This window comes from Cydia pomonella, unplaced genomic scaffold (genome assembly GCF_033807575.1).
Source record: "Cydia pomonella isolate Wapato2018A unplaced genomic scaffold, ilCydPomo1 PGA_scaffold_199, whole genome shotgun sequence".
In the NCBI taxonomy this organism is placed as follows: Eukaryota; Metazoa; Arthropoda; class Insecta; order Lepidoptera; family Tortricidae; genus Cydia; species Cydia pomonella.
Window position 1 is genome coordinate 567,560 of NW_026907839.1, and position 12,201 is coordinate 579,760.

General features: G+C 36.6%; 1 protein-coding gene across 1 annotated transcript; it reads left to right on the top strand.

The window, feature by feature from the left end:
- Positions 1-1,204: 1,204 nt before the first annotated feature.
- On the top strand, positions 1,205-10,104 carry LOC133533680 (uncharacterized; the record flags this gene model as incomplete). The annotated part of the gene is made up of 6 exons (XM_061872705.1): positions 1,205-1,367; positions 1,996-2,090; positions 3,193-3,279; positions 3,756-3,882; positions 6,266-6,408; positions 9,990-10,104. Coding segments are annotated over exons 1-6 (572 nt in total), but the record flags the coding sequence as incomplete, so codon positions are not given.
- Positions 10,105-12,201: the final 2,097 nt, after the last annotated feature.

The window sequence follows — 12,201 nt, forward strand, 5'->3', positions numbered from 1 at the left end:
ATAGGTGGCGCTACAATACTTAGAATACTTGAACAAAAAAAATCAGATCATAGCGCACTTCACTCCGTCAATAGCGCCTAGGTTCTTAGCTACTCTAGCGCTACTCTGGAGAGATTTGGAACTATTATTTATAGCTAACAGCTAGACACTTTTGCAACAGTTCCACCATAAGAGATGTCACTCCTCTTAATTCGACACTCCATATGAAGTGTGTTTAAAAAATCCATAAATAGGTGGCGCCAGTATACATCGCGAACAAATTAGATTTTGATAAAAAATGTCAAATCACGGACAACGCACTTCACTCCGTAAATAACGTCTAAGTTCATGTCATCATGTCCTTTTGCTATCCTATCGCCATCGGAGAGATTTCGAACTATTATTTACAGCTGCCAGCTGGACACTTGCAACAGCTCCCCCATTAGAGATTGTTCTCCTTACCTCTACCCTCCATAATGTAACCCTTGCACAGTCTGGGCTACCACAATCGCTGCGCGATGGAAAGAGATGCAATGCTCTTTAGATCTGGACTTTTTTGAAAAATCATGAAAAATATCGCAATAAGTATTGTAATTTTGACGACCGGTTTGGGGTAGTGACCCTGCCTACGAAGCGAAGAATTCGTGTGAAGAGCATGGATATTTGTTCCTGAGTCATGGGTGTTTTCTATGTATTTAAGTATTTATATCGCTGTCTAAGTACCCTCAACACAAGCCTTATTGAGCTTAGTCAGTTTGTGTAATAATGTCCTATAATATATATATTTTTTTTATTAAATTACAAGTTAGGAAGTTGAAGCAACTCGAGTAAGAGTCTTTTCATCGCACTTGCTCAGTAAGTGTGCTATTTCACGCATAGCCATTTTACTCCCACGGGACTTATGGATTTATTTAGGGTTTCGTAGTCACCTAGAAACCTATTATAATTCCGCCATGTTCATCTGTCCGTCCGTCCGAGGCTTTGCTCCGTGATCGTTAGTGCTAGAAAGCTGCATTTTGGCATGCATACATAAATCACGCATTGCGACGAAACGAACGAATATCGCTTATGAAATGAACCAAGACCAAGTGTTTATTGAAGCTTAATGCTTAATTATCGTTCCAATATTGACGGTGATTATGATTAACTTTTCTTAATTGGGTAAACTATTTTCTGAAAACTCACCTATACGAGAAGCAATCCTTTTTCCAAACATATGGAATGTTTGTGAGTCTCGTACAGGCCACTAAACGTCTGTCAAAAGATAAAATACCATTCCAATATGACAAAACCATGTCATCCGTCATATTAGGCTAGGATACCAAAATTTTGGTGTAGAATATACACAGAATAAAAACGTAAAATGTAGAAAAAAAACAGAAAATGCCGTAAGTATTTCAGTAACAGGTTATTCCAGGATAGGATTCTAAATTAAATCAAACTAAAGAAGCATGTAAATTACTTATTTATCTTCGGTTCGATTATAAATAAACGTCCCCTACCCATTCTCATATATATGTAGCTCGTAATGAAAATTATAGGTAGGGACATAGACATATATCTAAGGACGGGCCTTACAATAAGAATGGGGCCAGTACAGCGGTGTCACGCACACGAATTCGAGCCAATCGTGCAGTCTAACGCAACTAGTTGCGACCAATCGCGCACGTGATTGTGTGCAACATGTAAAAGAATGGTTTTTGTCATTTTCTGCCCTCCAGTCGAAAAGCGGCGCTGAGCTAAGTTGCCGATTTAATTCCGGCTCCGTTGAGCAGAAAAATAGCATACCTTGGTAAGAGCCACTCCACACTAGCGTCTCCCGAGCGTCGGCGTCTAGTCAACTACGGCTGCTGCTCGACGCAGCGTTGGTGTAACTGTCCATTTTCCATAGCGCTGGCTACACCCCGACGCTCAAAAGACGCTAGTGTAGGGTGGCCCTAAATCAGTGATTTAGCCAACCAATTTCCGATCTATCTCAATTCTGCTGATCGAATCTGAAATTTGGATGGTTTCTAGAAGCTACGAGGTGTGCCAGCACTGCAGCCACTCCGTGCGGAACAGCGACGCTGCCTTCAGAGGATACAGCTACCACAGACATTGTCGGAAGTGTTGTGAGTACATAATACCTGTCTTAAAGACTATATTTGGGTTGCCAGGAACTGATACGGGACAATGGGGTAGTTACGGGGAAGGGGGGGGGGGGGGGGAAGGGAAGGAGGTTAGGGGTAAATATGTATTCACAAACAGATGATTTTGTCACCATTTCTGCGTATTCTGCAGCGGTGTTGATATACGGGATATTAAGATGGTCGGTCAGTGTATGCATTACTTAATCTTAATATGTGCTCTATGCCTTACTTGATGCAACATGACAACACTAAAGTTGTCTATAACTGTCAGACGCTAAATCCATCCTCTTTCTGAAATCCTACCTCGTCACGTTAACATGTAATTGGAATAAGCTCCGCTCCTACTGAAGTAATGTACCTATAGCCTATGTCTCTCATTATTTTGCAATACATTTACATGTTTGCTGTTTTCTTCGTCATCCCCTCAAGACTATGGGGTTCCACGCGCACTCTGCGTACACCCCTCAATACGGGATATTCGGAATTCGTCGTAGAAGTTGTTATTTAGGAAATGCGTTTTAAGTCAGAGCTATGAAAACTTCAACTTCCAATCTAAACAAATCTAAGCGAGACAGCCGAAGCTGTTATAAGATTCCACTCCCACTTTTGCATTTGTTTCCTAATCAAAATCATTGGAACTAAAAAGGGGTCAAGCAAATCAGGCGTATCAGGTGCTACATGTTTAAACAGGCAATATTTAAACGGATCATTTCACAAGAGAGGCATTTAGAGAGACCACACACTAACGTCTCTGACTCTATGACTGCTGCTCGACGCAACGTTGGCGCAACTGCGCAGCGACGCCATTTTACATAGCGCTAACTGGACGTCGACGCTCAAAAGACGCTAGTGTCCGTGGCCCTAAGACATTAAGCACCGGCCACCCCACAGCGTATAAGAAGTTCCCTATGCAGCGTCTTGTGTTCCATCGCATATTTGCTACCTAAGAGACGGTGCGTTAACGTCTTTTCGGCTGCGGTGGGGTCGATCATAAGCACGTATACTACATGAATAAATAATTGAAATAACGCTGTCTCACCCTCTATTACGAGTCAACTTGTATGCCTGTGTGTGTAACTTTCAGACGTGTGCAGCGAAACCGACCTGCACGGTGCGGAGGTATTTAGAGGCGTCATTTTCTGCGCAAGTTGTGCTAAACGCATCTTCAGAGGTTGGTAAAATACCACAACACAACTTTTTAAAACAATTCTAAGTCGCCATCAGATATATCGGGGCGGCCAAGGCGCTCACAAATATCTGAACACGCCTTTATTGTCAAGGCGTTAGAGTGCGTGTTCAGATATTGTGAACTCTTCTTTTCGCCGCTCCGATATATCTGATGGCGGCTGTTCATATAAAACAGTATTAAATAATTTTTTATTTTATTTTTTTATTTAAATACACAATAAAATGAATAAGGCTTGTGTTGAGGGTAGGTACTTAGACAACGATATATATTATAATATATAAATATTCTTAAATACTTAAATACATAGAAAACATCCATGACTTCTGAACAAATATCCATGCTCATCACACGAATACATGCCCTTACCAGGATTTTAACCCGGGACCATCAGCGTCGTAGGCAGGGTCACTACCCACTAGGCCAAACCGGTCGTCAAAGTATTCTTTTCATAATTAAAGGTTGTTCATCGGCTCGAAGAGCAAGGCCTGCGCGTACGCAGCGCCGCCGTCGTCGACGCGCTCCCGTGCACGGGGTTATTGAGCGTGTCCGAGCACAATCTGACACTACCTCCTCACAGGATAACAGGTTTGTTTCTAAGCTGTTGTGAGTAGGTACAACATAAAACACCAACGGCAAAATATCCCTTCCATATTACTTTGTGGAAGGGATAAATTTTCTTTTTTGTGATCAGCGGTCATCGTCGCCCATGGACGGAAGCAACACCATAGGAGCCACTTAAGCGTTGCCGAGTTGCCGACCCTTCAGAACCCTAAATACCCGCTTCTTGAAGAATCCCGTGTCGTAGCGCAAAGGACCTCAGGAGGCAACTCATTCCACATTCTGCACGTTCTAGGAAGAAACGAGCGAGATGCCGGCTTATTCTTGATGTGCCATGTATCTAAGAAGTAAAGATAATTTGAAATAGAGGTGGATTGTCAAAGAAAACTTTGTAGCAACAGTAAATTTACTGCCATCTTTTGACACATGATTAAAACTTTTAAGAACGCTATTTGACTTTGATCCTTATTGTTTCACTGATATGTGTTAAATTTGTTAAATATCAAAAAGTGACGCCATCTAATAGAGCATAGGCCAAAGGTATGGCATGGCAGCATCGTTTCAGCGCCACTTTTTGATATTTAACAAATTTAACACATATCAGTGAAACAATAAGGATCAAAGTGAAATGGCGTTCTTAAAAGTTTTAAATCATGTGTCGAAAGATAGCAGTAAATTTACTGTGGCTACAAAGTTTTATTTGACAGTCCACCTCTATTTCGAATGCTCTTTGCTAAGAAGTGGGGATGAGCTTTGCTCCTTTGACAGGAGGTGTGGTAATAAAAAGGAGGGGATTACCTTAAGTATAAAAGATGCATTTTGTGAACGGGATATTATCCGTATTGTCCGGTGACCGATAGGATCAGTCGGTGTCGGTATACCTATAATACTAACAATGACATCTGATCTGTAACTATGTTATTAATAATATGGCCTTAAGAGGCTGTCAATACATAAAGCGCGCACACTGTCTATTTGTATCGGAGTAAATGAGATAGCACTGTCGCATGTTACTGGGCCTGGGCAAGGGAATAATAAGAAAAATATTTATGTAAAAAAAAGTGGATTATTAGTGTAATATTTTACTCAATAGCGGTTTAGATATAAATGTTTTGAAATTGTGATTTTAATTGCAGACCCATAAGTCAAAACAATAAAGACATAGAACCGTTTAATTGTGATTTTAAGACCAATCTTTGAAATTATTTTCTATCGAGCCGATTTCGTTCAATCATGTATCGAGTACAACCACGGTCTTTGAAATATAATTAATATGAACATATATTTTTCTTACTTGACTAAAACAAATAGTCTTTCTTAAAAAACTGTTAAGTAACATCAATTTCAAGGACATTGGGTGTTGACAGCCTCTTAAATGGATCCTTTTTAGGATTCCGTCCCCAAAGGGTAAAAACGGGACCCTATTAGGTACTAAGACGCCACTGTCCGTCCGTCCGTCTGTCACCAGGCTGTATCTCATGAACCGTGATAGTTAGACAGTTGAAATTTTCACAGATGATGTATTTCCGTTGCCGCTTTAATAACAAATACTACAAACAGAATAAAATAAATATTTAAGTGGGGCAAATGTAAACTATACACACTACATTTTTTTTTTCCGTTAATTTCAAGGGTGCATCCCTGAGCTTAAATTAAGTAACTTTCTCATTAACTAATTAACTCCATTTGGGAGATAATCAATATTTGATTTTTATCTTATAAGGCCCTTACGAGCGTGTACACTTGCCTTAGGGCCTGTTTACATATTGATTAGTGTTTAGTATGAGATAACAAACACATTTGCTACTAAACATAAATACCATTTCGGACGATCGATGTTCGAAATGACATTGATATGTCACAGTTTTCAATTGTTTCGTTGAGTTAAATGTAATGCCCGTGTTACAACAACGCTATATGCAAAATTTGATTACTTTTATAATATTAATAATAGGTAATAAAAAAAAATAAAAGTTTTTTTTTTAAATTAACTATCCCATTTAGTTTCCTTTAACGTTCTTACTGATACCCCGAAGTTAACGGAATTCAATAAAAACACGGTGTATAAGTATACCACGGGATCGTCCATACAAAAAGAGAAAACGTTTTTCCACTTCTAAATATTTTCCATCTCCATGATTTTTTAGTATGTTATTGACACAATAAAAATTAGGTTTAAAGGAAAAATTTTTTTTTCAAAATTTGCAAATAAAAAAAAGACTATATATCTAGAATATATTATGCTGAAGCGATCGACATCAAAATCAAAGTGATTTGTTAAGATTTAGTTAGTGGAAAATGTTTTCTCCCGAAATGGAATTTCATAGAAAAATTACCGTTATTTCGTTAGATTTGAAAAGATATTTTTCCCTCTTAAGGATTAATACAGTATTGTTGTACATTTACATAGCAAGACAGAGACCGCAGTGCCGGCGACGGACCCTCGTACCTGTCCCGTCTGCTACTGCGTTTCGGACGTCGTCACGCAGGCGCGTCGGCTCATCAACTTCATCTATTACCAGACGCAGAATCTCATACAAAACGATACAACCGGTAGGTAACTAGTATCTACTGCATAGTCAGTCAACAATAGGGTTGTTTCCATCTACAAATCTTAGGGCAGAAGTTTATCCCAATAAATTCTTTTGGATTATAAGAACATGTTAAAAACTACTTTTAGGGGACCTGTAATGACCATATTTTTGTAAATACATATTGAATTTAAAATATCTTTTCGCACATGTCACGTGACCAAACTCGAAACGTCATTGAAGATTCTGATGACGTCACAACTCTCGGATTGACACTGTTGACAGTTAGGCGATAAACAACAAATGACAAATGTCAGTTGACAGTTCGTATCTTCTACGTGTGTATGTAGTTATGTGTCAAACCGTAAACTGTGACGTCACACAATTTTCAATTTGAATATATTTAAATCACAAGTCCAAGCTTGGCTAGTACAGAGATGTTTTTATAGTATTAATGATTTTTTAAATTATGATTTAGATGATGATGATTTTTATGTTTTTTGAATTATGATTTGTATTTGACTTCAATTTTATTTTATTTCATTTTTGTTATTGCATGATTTTTATTAATAGTAAGATTGTGATTTATTTGTGTATTAATGCTTCGTTTTAAGGAAATGTTTGTTTGTACACCTGTAAAGGTAGAGTCTTGGCGAGTCCATGTAAAATTGTTACAATAGTAATTACCGGCAATGTAACCCATTTCTCACAAACAATAAAGATTATGATTATGATTAGGTATAATAATAACAAAGGATCGTAAAAAAAAAAAAGCGTTTTGGGCGCGAAAGCATCTGTCAAAATATATTTTGTTAATTTAACATATTTAAAGCCGTTTTTAGTATAAAAGTTGAATTTTAGGGCAACTTTTAGTTAATATAGAACGTAATACAAGTGTTTCAAAAAATTGGAAACAACCCTATTGTATAGGTTTTATATAAGTACCTTGAGGCTTTAAATATCTGGAGCGTTGCTTTATACGCGTGTGTGACGTGGACACTGACACAACGGGACAGAGGGCTATTGGAGGTCTTTGTTGTTGGCGGATGATGCTAAGGATTATAATAAATAATAAATAAATAAAATAAAAAGTCTCTTTATTTTCTTATCAACTACTTACACACTTGGTATCATTTAGGTACATACTATTATATTAATTAAACTTATTATGGTTAGGTTAGATGCTAAGGATTAGCTGGACAGAAATGAAAACGAACGAAGAGGTACTGAGCAAGGCAGAGAGAAGAGATGCCTGTTAGACACAGCAGCTAACAGAAGGGGCAAGATGGTTGGCCATCTGATACGGCACGACACATTTTTTTTAAACATGCTGGAGGTGGAGGGCAAGATTGATAGGGAAAAGACGCAGAGGAATGTGCAGGCGCACATATATATTTTTTTATACTACGTCGGTGGTAAACAAGCATACGGTCCGCCTGATGGTAAGCTGTCTCCGTAGCCTATGTACGCTTGCAACTCCAGAGGTTAACCTCTTTGTTTTTCGATAACAAATGACAAATTGAATGTCATCGGAGTCTGGTTACTTTTGAAAAATCGTATCTCACTCATTTATTTTCTTCATAATCAAACTGCTGTCATAACGGTTAAAGAGGTTTTATCTTTGTTAATTACGTGTTGTAGGGTGTCCATGATTGTAGATAATCAAATTTGTCTTTAAAAAACATAGATAACAGAAAAAAGCGTGATTGTTTTACTTAAATAACATACCCCCTCCAATACGTAACTCTAAAACATTATTCACTTTTAAACTTAAATTTAAACAATATCTTTTCAGGTTTTAACTGCCGTGTTCTTCGCGTTACATGCACCTTAGATAGATCATGATTATTTTATGTTATAAATTGAATTATTTATTTATCTTTAGCGAGTTGCCTTTTTTATGTATATGCTCCACTACATATTAAACTAAATATATGTCTGACTTTACCTGTTTATATTTTTATATATTTTTAGATATTTCCAACCCACTCACTTCCGCTTTGAAATTTTTCTATGCATTCGTTTCTAACTTGTAGGTATTAAATATTACTTGCTAAATCACTGTCTGTCATTGTCTTTACTGTTCTGAGCTACTTGCCCTGGGCTCCAAGGAAGACCAGCGCTGTAGCATATATAAATATTATAGGACATAAATATTATAGGACATTATTACACAAATTGACTAAGTCCCACAGTAAGCTCAATAAGGCTTGTATTGAGGGTACTTAGACAACGATATATATAATATATAAATATTTATAAATACTTAAATACATAGAAAACACCCATGACTCAGGAACAAATATCCATGCTCATCACACGAATAAATGCCCTTACCAGGATTTGAACCCGGGACCATCAGCTTCGTAGGCAGGGTCACTACCCACTAGGCCAAACCGGTCGTCAAATATATATGTTAGAGCATATCATATCATATCATATCATTTATTCCATTGAATCATGTTCATTTGTACATTTTGGTCTTAAATATAGTCAAGTAGGTACATGATACCCTGCTAGGGTGTACAATTTAGGACTTAAAATTATAAATTATAATTTACATTAATATCTAGAAATAATTAAATGTCAAAACAAGTATATAAGTATTAAAATATAAATAATTAATGCAGAAGCATATTTACAAAATCATTGGTAATCATCAGTCATACGAAAATAAATAAATAACAATAATTAATCAATAATATCATAAAATTCATAAACAATCATTTTCACAATCCAGACTATTATCATCAAAAAATTCATCCATTGAAATCCATTTGTAGCCTCTATTGCAGCATCATCACTGTAACTATTGCATGTTAGTATAGGTTACAAGTAGTTATAACTGTTTAGTTTATTAGATCTTCTTTCTTTCACTTTTTCTTTTACTGATGTCGTGCTGTTTGTAGATGGTTTTGCAATAAACGTTTTTCTATTATATTCTATTCTATTCTATTCTAAATATGACGGTGAACGATTCATTAACATTTGCTGGTTGTGTATGCTTGGGCCTGCTCACGTCTCATGAATCACCCTGTATTAAACCAGAAAACTACACCGAGCGTTTATTTTCCATCATAATCTAGGCGACACATTTTACAGGAAGATGTCTCCTAATATTTATTTATTAACATTGAAAAATCGAACTCCTTGTCCCCTAATATTTATTTATTTATTAACATTGAAAAATCGAACTCCTCTATCCCTGTATCAATTTTCGATTTTTATTTATTATTACAAGCTTTTATTTACTTTCACCTGACCGTTGTCTGTTTGTGATCAAATCTTGCAAGTTAAATTTGATCCACTTCCCGGTTTCCGATTGAGCTGAAAATTTGCATACATATGTAAGTCGGGTGACAATGCAATATTATGGTACCATCGAGCTGATCTGATGATGGAGACAAGAGGTGGACATAGGAACTCTGTGATAAAACAACGCAACCTAATTGTGTTTGGGGTTTTTAGAATTTGCTCGATGAGTATTAGTCGCCTGTGGAAATAGAAGTACAGTCAGCGATAAAAGCTTGTACCAAATATGAAATTTTTGCCAAAAACTTATTTTCCAGTTACCTTTAGCAAAACATTTTGTTTTATTGACAGATATCGCCCAATGTACCGAAATGTGCCAGCGTATGCTTGAAGATTTGAAGTGTCCGATACCAGAGCCCAGGTCACAAGCATTCCCAATACCCTCGCAGCCCGACAGCCTCTTACGGTATAATTACCATGTATTCTATAATTAAGTAAAAAATAAGTCCACTCATAACAGTTTTGAATGATTCACGGTTAGTTTCACTAGACTTAAATCGACCGGGATATAAGTGGTAACGTTGAAAGCGAACGCAGCCGACGCGTACAAATGAGGGTAGACTTTGACACCCACCCGCTATCTCCAGTTACCCGTGAACAAGATGGATGTACCTGCGTCGAAATATCAGGAGCTCACATACAATATAAAAGGTAATATCCCGGTTTATATCCCGGTCGATTTAATTCTAGTGAAGTCCATTCATAGTTTGTAATCAGCAAATATAAATAATTGGGAGACCGAGCTTCTCAAAAATGCGCGTTTTCCCTGAGATAAGATCTAGCTAGATCGATTTTTCGCCTCCGAAAATCCATATAGTAAATTTAATTGTTAGAGTCGTTTCCGAGATCCCCAAATATATGATTTTAGGTCAATTTCACAAAAAAAATATTTAAACGAATTCAAAAAGAATTTTTACTTTTTTTTTGTAAAACCTATTTTTTGCAAAGTGTTACTTGTCACTTTTTGACATCTATCACTATAAGGATATTTGTACGGAAGGTGATGTACCAAAAAGTGTCATCAAAAAACCTTAAATAGGTGGCGCTACAATAGGCCTGTGTCGTAAATTTCAAAAATGGCTTATTTCGATAGTTTAGTACCTGTATTACCCCAAAAAAATAATATTTCATGATAAAAATTATATTTAAAACACATATTTTAAGTTTGAAAAAAATATTTTTAAACTGACGTAAAAACACAAGAAAGTGTCATGGCGTCGTGAATGACGTCACATAGTTGCAAGCGATTGTGTTCACTTACGGCGAAAGTTTGTTTTGTTTAAATAAAAATGGAAACTTCGTATTTTAAAAACTGTATAGTGCCCCAGTGTATAAATACAAGTATAAAAACTCCGACTAAATTATTCATACGTGTTCCGGTCAAGGAAAAAATGCGAAGAAAGTGGTTAAAACTGGCAAGGAGGAAAGATGCTCATTGTTTATCAACAACATCGAGAATTTATTTTTGTGAAGATCATTTCGATGTATTGTATTATTAAAAAAAAGTAGTGACTACATATTCAACTCGTAAATCTTAAGAAAAAACCAAAGCTTTTTTTGTTGCCCTGGGAGCAAACAAACAATTATTTTCTAATTCTTACTTTCGAAATAGGCAATTAAAAACCCACTATTCCACAAACTTGCGATAGGGCTTAAGACACTAAGACAAAGTAGTGTCTTTACAATATCATCTCTCAATATTTACATTGTAATTCTAACCTCAAAATCAATTAATTTGCAATTGGTATACATTCCTTCAAATAATAATTGACTGCGTGCTAAAGTGAAATATACGTGAAAATGATAATAAGCAGTATTTTAGTATTGTTTATACTTACATAGAAGTTTTAACATTACGAAATTCCGATGAACAAAAGTCAGTGTTCGACGCGAAAAATCGGCCTAGCATAACAGCGTCAATTTTGGGTAAATTATTGCTGTTCGCTTTGATAAATCCAGGTTCCATGGCAGTTTATGCTAGTATTATCCGATATGGGTGGAAATAACACTCTCAACTTGTCGAAAAATGATAATAATAGAAAAAAAACGAAGTGACTTGTGCTGTTGTATGAAAATCATAACCAAACGTCAACAACAACAATGGCGCATATCACCATGTGACGTAATACGTTCTAATTGGCGTTCACGGCGGAGGGGCCAGGGGGGTATTTTTTTGATTTTAATTTGTAAAAATAACATTAATCTTATTTTTTTATGAGGAATTATTTCGGTTTTCCTTGATTAAATATTACAATTTACGCCTAGAAACATTCATCCATTGGTTTCATTGTTAGTTGACACAAGCCTATTGTCGCCAACGTATTGCGAACCCGCTAATATTTGCCAACGTCATGGAGTAGATGGCGCTAGTAGTCACGTTTAACTTAAGTAACCGCTTCGAGGTTATTGGGATTTTTTGAGGGAAGGTGAGAGGGTAGATGAGAACGACAGTAGGAAAAAGGAGGTTGTGTGCGAACAGATCGACGCGGCAGTGATATTTGCT